We start from the raw sequence: 11,000 nt of genomic DNA on the forward strand, positions 1-11,000 counted from the left end.
CCTGTGGGGGCAGCTGGGTCACAGCCACAGGCGTGAGCCTCGACAGGCAGGAAGCAGAGCTGTCCCAAGGGAACGGCCTGCCTTCTAGTCCTGCGGCTGCGGGTCCTGCACAGGCTGCAGCCTCCCAGAGGGCGGGGGTCTCCAGCTTCCCTCCACCAGGAGGGGCCTCCCCTGGGGCAGAGACAGATGGGTAGGGGGTTGGCACTGTGCCCTGTGTGCCCCACAGAGTGTGGCGGGCCCCCAGGCCCTGACCCTCTGAGCAGCGCAGGCTCCGTTGGGACTCCTGGGGCGCTGGGAGAGCCACTTCCAGTTCTGAGGTGCCTTCCAGGGCCTGCCCCCCAGGTTCACATCACAAACACTGGCAGTTCCACACTTGTTTATTCTGTTTGGGTGTGAGGGACGGGCTCCGTGGCCTCTGGCTGTCCCCGGGCAGGCCTGAGGACCCCAGGCTCCGCCTGTGGCCATCCAGGCGTTGTTCCAGAAAGGGCTGGTTTCTGTTGCCCTTAAGAAGCAGGGGAGACCCTGGCTTCCGGTGGGGTGTCACCTGGGGCCGCTGGTGGGGTCTGGACCGGAGACTTGGGCTCCAGGGCCCCCGCACCATTGGGGTGCTCCACCCTCTCAAACAGAATGAGCATCTCACAGTGCGGGGTCTGAGGGAACAGGTCCACGGCCACAGCCTTGACTGGCCGGAAGGGAGTACCCTTGACGCGGTTGGATGGGGCCCTGCAGAGGCTGTACAGGACGGAGCACGGTCAGTGTGGGGGCGTCAGTTCACCCTGCAGGGGTAAACCTGGCTTCCAGCCGCCCACCCAACCCCACACTTACTCCACGAAGTTGCCCATGGCTGCCCGCGGGTTGCAGGAGACGTACAGCAGTCTCCGGACGTTTTCTGCCCGGCGCACGGCCAGGACCGCCTTGGAGTCTGGGGAGACACAGAGCCTCACGGGGGGTCCCCAAGGCGCCCCCCTGAGGGAAAGGCCCAGCCAGCCCCTGGGCAGCCTTCTGCCTCCCAGCAGCCCCTGGGGAGGCGGCCACTCACGCAGGCCAGCACGGGGTGGGTCCAGAATGGCCACGAGCTGCTGGGAGGCCAGTCTGCTCACCAGGGCGGGCACCAGCTCCTCAGCCCTACCACAGTGGAACTCCACGTTGCTCAGCTCTGCAAGGGGCAGGTCAGCTGTGTCAGGGGGCCTGTGACCCCTCCTACAGGCCTGCTGGGCCACCCTGTGTCCCAGAGCCCCGAGACCAAGATGCCTCAGGAAAGCCCTTCCCTGTGGGGCCGTCCCCGGCGGCGTGGTGCACCGTGGGTCTGCAGTGGGGCCCACACCCCGTGGGCATGATCGGCTCAGGGCCACCCCCCACCGCGGGCCCTCACCGTTGTCCAGGGCGTTCACCCGAGCATCTTCCACGGCCTCCTGGGACAGCTCAACCCCAACAACTCTCTTCACCTTCTGGAGCGGGGACAGGAGGCACTGATGACTGCCCAGCCCGGGCCTCCTGGGGCAGCAAAGGAGGGGCTGGTATGGGGTGGGGGTCTCACAACCGATAGGAAGGGGGACGACAGGAGCAGGGTGGGGGGCTCACCCGGGCCAGAGCCAGGCCGATGGTGCCCGTGCCGCAGCACACGTCGAGCACCGTGCTGCCTGCGTCCAGCTGGGCCCAGTCCTGGATGAGCGTGTAGAGCACCTCGGCCGCAGCGGTGTTCACCTGCGTGCGGGCTGGGCCGTCAGAGCAGCCCCCACCCTGCGCCCCTAACTGCCTCCTCGCCTTCGACTCCCTGGGCGCCCCAGGGCCCCTCCAACCGCTCCCGGCTCAACAGCAGTCCGTGCGGCTGCAAACCCGCTTCCTCCCGAGCACCGGCCCTGCGGGCCCCGCGGCAGCAAGCGCCACGGACCCCACCAGCGGCCCCGGGCTCCCCCTAGACACTCTGCCCCACGGCCGCCCTGGGCCGCCACCCCAAGCGCCCTCCTGAGCCCGGGCTCCAGACACCTGGAAGAAGGCGTGGGGGGAGATGCGGAAGGTCAGCCCCAGCACGTCCTCACGGATGCACCGGTCCCCGGCCACGTGCTCCAGAGGCAGGCCCTCCTGGCTGGGGGTCTTTCTGTGGGCGCGAGAGAGCGCTCAGTCACAGCCCTCATGCGGACCCCCGCCCCAGCTATCCCCACTACTGACCGCTGCCCCTCCTCCACGAAGTAGAGACAGGTCACCCCACTGGCCTTGCCCGGCCCCTCCATGAAGTACTGGGCCAGAGACGTCTTCAGCCCCGCCAGCTCCTCTGGGCTCAGGTTCTGGAGCAGATGGTAGAAAAGGGCTGGTGAGACTGCGTCCACGCTCGCTCGGCCCCGACGCCCCTCCCGCGCCCTGCCCGCCAGAGACCTGTGGGTGGAAGTAGGCGATAGCCATGGCTTGGCCGCGGCGGCTGGTGCGCACGGTCAGCTGCTTCCAGTGGCCGGAGTACGTCTCCGGATCGTACGCCGAGTAGGGGGTGGACCTGAGGGAGCCACAGGGGGCCCTGAGCGCCTGCGTCTGCCCCCCAGTCTGCGTCCTCCAGCCCCCTCACCAGAGCCCCCATCCTGGGCGGGACCCCATCCTCTGCTCTCGGCCTCGGACGTCCCAGGCTGCCAGCGACCTCACCGGATGAACTCCTGGAACGCCTTCACCACCTGCTTGGTGGCCCCAGGGATGTGCACGGTGTCGAAGGGGGCTGCCACGGCGCACGTCCCGCTCCTGTACTTGCTGAGCCGGCAGCCCACTGTGTTGTCCTCCCCGTCCACGCCGACGCCGACCAGGAACTCGCACTTGTTCCGATACTCGGTCTATGGGAAGGGCCAACGGAGACAGACGCCGGCTCTCCCTCTGACTGCCCAACACTGGCAGTGCAGAGGTGATGCGAGGCCCAGGCTCCCCCACCGGCCTGGCAGCCAAGGGCACCATGCCGATGGGTGCTTGGTGAGAACCAGAAGCAGCTCTAAGAGAGCAGGAGGACCAAGTGGGACCCCGAGGCCTAACCTGCTGGGGGGAGGGCCGGACGCCCTCCAGTGGGCAGCAAGCCTTGTTGTGCTTGTGTCTCTGTGACAACAGCCAGGGCAGCAGGGCGCGGTTGGTGCTCCCGATCTCCCTGCGGGCAGAGGGAGGGCGGCGGTGGGGCTCCAAACACCCCACCCCCCAGCCCTGGGGGCGTCCAGGACCCTGCTGTCTCGAGCCAGGAACACACGGCTCTTACCGGGTTAGCCCCCTAAGAGCCTGTGTGCGAGGTGCAGGGAGCGGGCTGAGCGAACGCAGCGCCCAGCCCGGGATGCCCGCGCCCACCCTCACCTGGCCAGCTTCTGCAGCACTTGCTCACACTCCTGCCGCTTCCGCTCCAGCTGCTCCTCGTAGGGAACGGCCCAGAGAGGGGTCACCACGTCGGCGACGCAAGCGGCCGGACCAGCGGGGAGCTCCCCACGGTCCTCCTGCCGCCTCTTCCTGGCCAAGGGGTCAGCCTTGGGCCTGGCCAGGCGCGCGCTGAGCGGGCGGCCCTTCCAAACCGCCCCGTGCAGCACGCACAGAGCCTTGTCGCGCTCGGCGGCGCTGCGGAAAGTCACGAAGGCGCAGGGCGGCTGCCCGAAGAGCTTCGTCTTGTGGGGCTGCAGCCCGAAGCGGCCCAGGAAACGCCGCACATCGCTGAAGCTGGCGTGGCGCGGCACGTTCTGCAGCTCCAGCTTGAAGACCTCCGAGGTGAACAGGCCGGCTCGGATGTAGCCGTAGGGCCCCGGCCCCGCGGGCCCGGCCGCCGCTGCCGGCTCCTCCTCCCGCCGCGGGCCTGGCGCCTCGGTACCGTCCTGGGCGGGGTCCCCGACATGCGCCCGGCTCTGCGTGCAGACGGCAGGCGCGGAGCTGGCAACGGCCCGCGCGCCCGGAGCCCCGCCCCGGCCTCCCCAGCCCATCGCCGCCCCAGCCCCCAACCCGCCGGCTCCCCCGCACCATACTTCGCTGTCCAGCTGGTCTCCCATCGTCTGCAGCGTCCGTCGCCTCGCCTGGAGCCTGGAGCGCACACCGTCCAGCTGCGGCCTGGGAGGGGCCGGGACTCGAACCCGCGGTGCTCGGGGCCGGGCCTCGGCCACGCGCTGCGCCGCCCGCCCGCCAGGGGCCCGCGCCCACCTACTGCCCCGGCCCCCCGCTCTCCCGCCAGGCCGCCCGGCGTGCGCAGCGCAAGCGGGGCGTCTCTATCGTCCCCGCTTCCTGTGACGTAATCACCACGCGCCGTTCGAGCCCCTCTCCCCCAGCCCAGTCCTCTAGCTCCAGGGGCGCGCGCGCGCGGCCGCGGGGCGGAAGTGCGCGCGAGGGCCGCCGGGAGTGCGTGCTCCCCGCCCCCACCCCCGTCCCTCTCCCAGTCGGCCTGGCTGGCCGGGCATGCGCCGCGGGCGTTTTGGCGGGAAGCGCGGGGCGGGCCGGACAATGCGAGTGTCCGCCGCACGAGCCCAATAAAGCTGCGCCGGTTTTGAATCGCGGCGCGTTTCCCGCCGCCGGGGTCAGGGGTCGGGGTTCGGGTCGCGGGGCGGAGGGAAGAGAGAGCGAGCGAGCGAGCGAGCGGGCTGGCGGGAGGCGCCGGCGCCAGACGCGGAGGAAGGAGCTGCGAGCAGCCGCCGAGAGGCCGCGGAGCCCGCGACGACCGAGCCCGCCGAGCCGCCGCCGCGCCCATGGCGGCCGCCAAGGTGGGCCGGGCCGGGCGAGCGGGCCGTGGCGGGCGCCGAGGGGCGCCGGGGCCGCCGCCGCCGCCGGCCACGTGGGCGGGCCGCGCCGTCTCCAACCCCCGCCGGCCCGCGGGCCCGGGCGCCGCGCCGCGTGACCTTGGGGCGGCCGGGCCTCGCGCCCGCCCCCGGCCGCCGCCGGCCCCCGGCGCGCGGACGCGGCCGGTCCACTCGGCTCCCCATTCATCCGGTGCCGGTCCGCGAGCCGCTACCCGCCTCCGCGCCCGCGCGGCCTGGCGGGCGGCCCGTGGCCACCTGGGCTGGGGGAGGGAGGTGCCGTCCGGCCGAGTGGCCGGCGGAGGCCTGCGTTCCTGGGCCGAGCCGGGGAGCTCAGTCCTGGCGTCTTACCTCCGGGGCTATGGATCTCCAAGCCACGTGCTCCCTGAGGCAACCCAAAACCTGCTTCTTTGTGCCCTGTATTTAGTCCTCTGCGCTGGATCGAACGCTGTGGCATTTATTTGCGTGAATCCTCTTGATTTACACGCGTCATTTCCCCAACCGAGATAAAGTTGTTGGCAGAACTGAATTCTGCATACATAGTAGCACGCCGCCGCAACTTTTAAGCAAGAGCACAGATTTTTCTCACCCAGTAAAAACTCAAAAGGCTTTGTAAGAGGAGTGCTCGGCTCGAGGCCCTTCCCTCCCACCCTCCACCCCGTCGTTGCGCCCTTAATCTGCACGTGGCAGTATCTGCGTTCCCATCTTACAGATGAAGTGCGGGGCGCGGGGGAGTTTGGGGAGGCTGTGAGATGGTGTCTTGCATCTGAAAGAGGATATCGGAGTCCAGTGTCTCACTGCAGGTTGGAGAAAGGCTTTGGGGGTGATAGGCCCTTCACTAGTGGGAATGCCTCGCTCTGGGCACTGGCGGAGTCTGGCACAGCTGGAAGGGTCACTCACGTCTCCACCCACCACTGCAGGACACCCACGAGGACCATGACACCTCCACCGAGAATGCTGATGAGTCCAACCACGACCCCCAGTTTGAGCCAATAGTTTCTCTTCCCGAGCAAGAAATTAAAACGCTGGAAGAAGATGAAGAGGAACTTTTTAAAATGTAAGTTGGTATCTTTTCAGAAGTAGGCACGTTCACTTTGAGGTCCAAAGTGTTTTTCTTATACAGGTGTTAAGATCTTGGCTTGACCTTTAACCACAGGATTTTGTGATGGTTCCTCCCATGTTGAAACTAAGCTGCTCTTGAATACACTCTTTCCTGGCCCCTGGGACGCACACTGCCCTGAGGCCTGTCCCACTGTGCCCACAATTGACATCTTCACAGACCCCTATCTTTGCCACCTCGCTCTAAGACTCCCACAGCCCCGTGTCTGGTTGGGCATTGGGCCTTTACCAGCACTGTCTTTTTCTCTTCAACATTGGCATCCTTGGAAGCTCCTGAATTTCAGACTTGGTTTTAACGTACAAAATGATGCTTGGAATTACAGATAAAAGGTGGGTGGTTAGTCATCGAAGTTATATTTTAAAAAAATCATTGTGATCTTGGCGCCTTCAACAAGAGGTTGCGGTGGCCAGGTCACCTTGAAGCAGCGCTCGCAGAAGCCGCGTGGCCAGGCACGTGTGACAGTGCCGGCACCACGCGGCAGGGGGGCCCGGGAGACACAGCTGCAAGTTAGTGGGAATCGCTGGGAGGCGCGAGGAAAGGAGGGGCCGACTCTCCGCCGCTTCAGGTTCCCTCGGAAACACGAGAGTACAGTTTGAGTGCTCCGCTGTGGGTCAGAGGAGGGAAGCAGAAGGGATCACTCCTCCAAGACCGGGAGGCTGGAGACCAGTCCTGGGCGCCTCCCAGCCTCCCCAGGGAGGCCGGGCCAGCGGGAGGGGCCTCCTCGTGGGCCCACTGCTCCCTTGGTGGTTGCGTGTGGCGCAGAGAGCAGTCTCCGCAGGAAAGGGGCCGGCAGAGCTGGGATCGATGGCGAGGCAGACGGCCGAGCTGCTGTGGGTGGGAAGGCCGACTCGGCCCAGAACCTGTGGCCCGAGCGGAGGCCTGCAGCCTGTCTTCCCAGCGGAGGAAAGGCTCCTCGTCCCTTGCCCGCATCCGTGGCGCCAGGGAGCCCCCGCACCGTGACGGCCGCCTTGGCCGGCAGTGCAGTGCGCCCTCTGAAACGTCAGGCTTTCCTGTAAGACTTGGGGTTTGTTGGGCCTCCTCGCTTTTCTGGTGATGTCCTGACCTGCAGTTCTGGAGTAAAAGGCAGGGATGTCTGGCGAGGCCTCGGGTGTAGACCCGGCCTCGTCCCTCCTACGCCTGCCTAACGCCTTTCCCCACGGCTTTCCTCGCAGGCGGGCCAAGCTGTTCCGGTTTGCTTCAGAGAACGACCTTCCGGAGTGGAAGGAGAGGGGCACGGGGGACGTCAAGCTGCTGAAGCACAAGGAGAAGGGGACCATTCGCCTGCTCATGCGCAGGGACAAGACCCTCAAGATCTGCGCCAACCACTACAGTAGGCGGGGGCGAGGGGCGGGGACCCGCAAGATCTGCACCAATCACTGCAGTAGGCGGGGCGAGGGGCGGGCACCCGCCAGTTCTGCACCAATCACTGCAGTGGGCGGGGCGAGGGGGCGCACAGGTGACCCGCAAGAACCAGAGGGCCCGGGAGGGTGCTGTGGCTGGGCGGGCAGGGACCGGCCTCCCGGTACCACGGTCCCATCGACTCTCTTGGGCCAGCTCCTGTGCCCACGCTCCGAGGTCCTCCCACCACGCCCCGCTCAGCCCACCCTGTCGCTTCTGGCCTGGTCCTTGTTCTCCAGCCCCGTTTGAGGTGTTTCCCAGAGGTTTTCCCTGACCTTGCTTCTCTCAGAGCCTGGCTGGTCACCGGGTTTCCGGCCTGGTGTGCAGGTGGGTGGGTGGTGGCAAGAGAGGGGCCTTGAGTGCCCAGGAGGCACGTGGGCTCAGCGGGGTTCTGGGCTGGGATGAGTAGTCTCGGTGCTGAGTGTGATGTGTTCCTGGGACTGGTCCTGGGAGATTTCTGTCAGGCACGTGGGACGAGTGTGGCCGTGGGGCACTCGTTTCTTGGGAAGCTGGCCTCCTTGAGTCCCTGCGTGGCCGGAGGGATGGGTGGCCATGCAGATTCCTGGGTGCGGCTCGATCTCCGTGGCGTACAAGCTGGTCACGGGCCTTCGGTGTCCACTTCCAGTGGCCTCTTTCCCTGGGATGTGCTTGGGCAGTGTGAGGCCGAGAGTGGTGGGTCTCCTTCACCCCACTTGTGGCTTATGCGTCTTGGCTACAGCCCTGCCTGCTGTGGGCTGGGTCCTGATGTGTGGCCAGGTATGGACTCCGCCACGTGGTGGGCACCCTGTTCAGGAAGGCTGGGCCTGCCCAGCTGCGGCCCACATCTGCCCTGGGTCTGCTCGGACAGGGCCAGGGCCGGGGCGGCTGGTGGTGAATGGGTCTGGTGGCATTGGAGACCCCTGCTGAGGTGTCCTCGTGGTCGGGGAATGGCTGCCTTCTTCCCAGATTCAGGACAGTCCTGCTTTTAAGTGGGCACGGGGAGTTTGCAGGGGTTTGGGTAAGATCCAGACCCACAAGCCTTTGTCTGGGCCTGGCTTGGCGAACCCCCAACCAGGCTTTTGCTCCAGTCAGGGCTTTAGGGGTTGGGGTGGGGGCCGGCCTGGCAGCCGTGCGGTTCTCATGGGGCTTCTCCCTCCAGTCACGCCGATGATGGAGCTGAAGCCGAACGCAGGCAGCGACCGTGCCTGGGTCTGGAACACCCATGCTGACTTCGCTGATGAGTGCCCCAAGCAGGAGCTGCTGGCCATCCGCTTCCTCAATGCCGAGAGTAAGCAGGCCCGGATGTGTACGGGGCGGGGGGCCCTCCGGGGAGGCCTGCGCTCACAGGGCTGTGCCCCGCCTGTCCCCCAGGCCGCGGTGTCCTTCCGCTGGTGTTGTCGAGAGCAGCACCCCGTCGCTGGCCGTCTGGTGCCGAGGAGGCCTCGCCTCTCTCTGTGGGGTCTGCTCCAGTGCAGTGCCTGGCAGGATGGGCTGCCCAGATGGGAGTGGGGTGTCTGTGGGACCCTCCGGGACCGCGTCCTCCTTGCTGCTCAGGGCTCTTTGGGGCGCCGTCTCTCTCTTTGCAGACGCACAGAAATTCAAGACAAAGTTTGAAGAGTGCCGGAAAGAGATTGAAGAGAAAGAAAAAAAAGGTGCCGGGGGGCGGGGCGGGGCGGAGTGGGGGTGCTCTGCAGACTCACTCTGCACCCAGCCGCAGCCCCCGGCGGGTGCTTTTTCCGTCTGCCACAGGAACTTGCGGGGGCTGTGACCTCTGCCCTGTGAAGGGCAGCACAGCTACCCCGGTACACGGGTGCTTTCTGGGGGTGGGGCCGCCGGGGCTTGGGGAGGTTCTTGTGCCGCCGCTGGAGTCCCGGGCACACGCTCACCTGGAGATGCTGGGGCACGGCCGGCTGCTGCGCCTCCCTCTGACCGCGCCCCCGTGTCCCCCAGGGTCTGGCAAGAATGACAGCGCCGAGAAGGTGGCGGAGAAGCTCGAGGCGCTATCGGTGCAGGAGGGCGAGCAGCCCCAGGACGTGGCCCCGGCGCCCGCCGAGGAGGAGCAGTGAGGCTGAGGCGCCCCGGGCAGCTTGCCCCTGTCTCCCCCGTTTCTTTTTTAATTTTGCCCTGCGCCTTCTTTTCGGTTTGTTTTTATTCTGTTTTGTTTTTACAAGGGACTTTATATAAAGAACTGACTTCCAACATCCAGGTTGTTTTTTTTTTTTCCAAGTTTTTGCCCTCATGAAGACAACTTCAGAAAATCCATTCCCTGGTCACGAGAATGTACCGTGCTAACTTTCTTTTCCATAGTGGAAACACTTATTTATAGTCATCAAAATAGCAAATAAACAACACGTTTGAAACCTGCATGGAGGCAGGACGTGTGTGCGCCGCCCCCTTGCTCTGCCCCGGCCTTGGCGTGAGGACGCCCACCAGGAGTCCTCAGTGCCCCCCGGGCTTTGACCAGGCATCTTTGGGTGGCCCTCTGCCCTGGCGGAGCTGCCTGTCGCACCTGGAGCCGGGCGCAGCCCTGTGACCGTCCTCAGAGAAGACTGTCCTGCGCGGCTCCGGGCCCTCTTGTCTGGGTGGAGGGGGGGCGTCCTTGGGGGGCGAGTCCGGTGAGGCCCTGTGTCTTCTGCAGACCACTGCCTCCGAGGGAGTCCTGTGGGGGTGGGGGTTTGGGGAACACGACAGGACCTGGCCAGAGAATGCCTGTGCTTGGCCTGTAGAGGGTGAGGTGGGGAAGGGAAGTGGCTGCTGCGTCCATGTCGGCCCCTGGTCTGCAGGTCAGGCCTGCTCCCTGCTGCCCTTGGGAGGTGACCCCTGGGCCACAGCTCCCTGGGACCCTCTGCCCACGCCCTGCACCCACCCTCTACAGACCCAGACACCCTGAGGGGCAGGGCTAGGACCGCAGTGTGTCCGCAGGACCTCGGGCCACCGGAGGCAGAGGCAGCTGGGTAGAGCCAGGAGGTGTCCGCTTCCTGCCTGCCTGTGGCCTGGGGGCTGCTCCCCGCCAGGCAGAGGCTGTGGCCAGGGGTGGTGGGAGGACACCCACACAATCTCTTCTGTCTGGCAGCTGCCTGGGGCCCTGGGGCCAGGCGGGGTCTCCCAGCCTGAGGGGCTCAGGCACACGGCTGCACAGGGTTCTGGCCACAGAGCAGCAGACAACCCCCGTGGATTCCTGCCGGGGTCCAGCCCCGCTCTCTGGGGAGTTTCCCACCTGGGGAGGGGCTGAAGGTCTTGGCTTCAGAGCAGGGGCCCCGGGCTGGCCCGACCTCACTGTAGTCAGCTCCACCTTAAGTGGCAGCCGCGGGGTCCGGAGGTGGGGTTTCCTGCAGGGGGTGAGCCTGCCCAGGCAGCCTGTCCTGGCAGGGGCAGGGCACCCCACTCCCGAGAGGCCTGCAGCCTGGGACAGGATAGGGCCAGCGCCCCGCCCTCCTTACCCTGCCGGCTGCTGCCCTCTCGTCCAGCTCAGGGGCTGTGAAGTGGGCAGGGGATAAACCACCAAGGCACCCTGCCCTGTCACAGTCCGCCACCCTCGGACATGTCCAGGGGCGGGAGGGGCCTGGCCCTGCCCTGCAGGAGCTCAGAGGTGTTGAGGGAAAGGCCTGCCCCAGAAGGGCCCCGCGCAGGGCCCGTGGGCCGGACGTGGGGCCTGGCGGCAGCGCGAACCCTAGTGAACCAGACCCCAGGCGCGCGGGCCCGCAGCAGCCCCCCAGGGTCGCGGTTCCTGGCTGGAGGGGCCGGGAGGGGCCCCCCGGCGGGAGGGTCCGAGCCCGGCC

General features: G+C 66.8%; 2 protein-coding genes and 1 non-coding gene across 4 annotated transcripts; 2 read left to right on the forward strand and 1 right to left on the reverse strand.

Annotated features, from left to right (window-relative positions):
* Positions 1-359: 359 nt before the first annotated feature.
* On the reverse strand, positions 360-4,691 carry TRMT2A (tRNA methyltransferase 2 homolog A). 2 transcript variants are annotated; one of them, XM_069558524.1, is made up of 12 exons: positions 3,961-4,691; positions 3,313-3,848; positions 3,007-3,115; positions 2,632-2,813; positions 2,374-2,488; positions 2,170-2,285; positions 1,987-2,098; positions 1,582-1,704; positions 1,373-1,448; positions 1,040-1,156; positions 826-922; positions 360-732 (listed from the first exon to the last, which is right to left on the reverse strand). In XM_069558524.1, the coding sequence occupies exons 1-12, from the start codon at positions 3,961-3,963 to the stop codon at positions 504-506; spliced, it is 1,815 nt and encodes a 604-aa protein (XP_069414625.1). In that variant the 5' UTR covers positions 3,964-4,691; the 3' UTR covers positions 360-503. The 2 variants fall into 2 exon arrangements, with proteins under 2 accessions (XP_069414625.1, XP_069414624.1); XM_069558523.1 differs by having other exon boundaries at positions 3,966-4,336.
* Positions 4,232-9,585, forward strand: RANBP1 (RAN binding protein 1). Its single transcript, XM_069558525.1, has 6 exons — positions 4,232-4,691; positions 5,645-5,781; positions 7,017-7,174; positions 8,381-8,509; positions 8,808-8,873; positions 9,172-9,585. Exons 1-6 carry the CDS (start codon positions 4,677-4,679, stop codon positions 9,285-9,287), a joined length of 621 nt encoding a protein of 206 aa, XP_069414626.1. The 5' UTR covers positions 4,232-4,676; the 3' UTR covers positions 9,288-9,585.
* LOC138422976 (small nucleolar RNA SNORA77) lies at positions 8,912-9,033 on the forward strand. The gene has a single exon (XR_011250088.1). It is a non-coding gene; the product is annotated as a small nucleolar RNA SNORA77 (small nucleolar RNA).
* Positions 9,586-11,000: the final 1,415 nt, after the last annotated feature.

This window comes from Ovis canadensis, chromosome 17, assembly GCF_042477335.2.
Source record: "Ovis canadensis isolate MfBH-ARS-UI-01 breed Bighorn chromosome 17, ARS-UI_OviCan_v2, whole genome shotgun sequence".
Classification (NCBI taxonomy): Eukaryota; Metazoa; Chordata; class Mammalia; order Artiodactyla; family Bovidae; genus Ovis; species Ovis canadensis.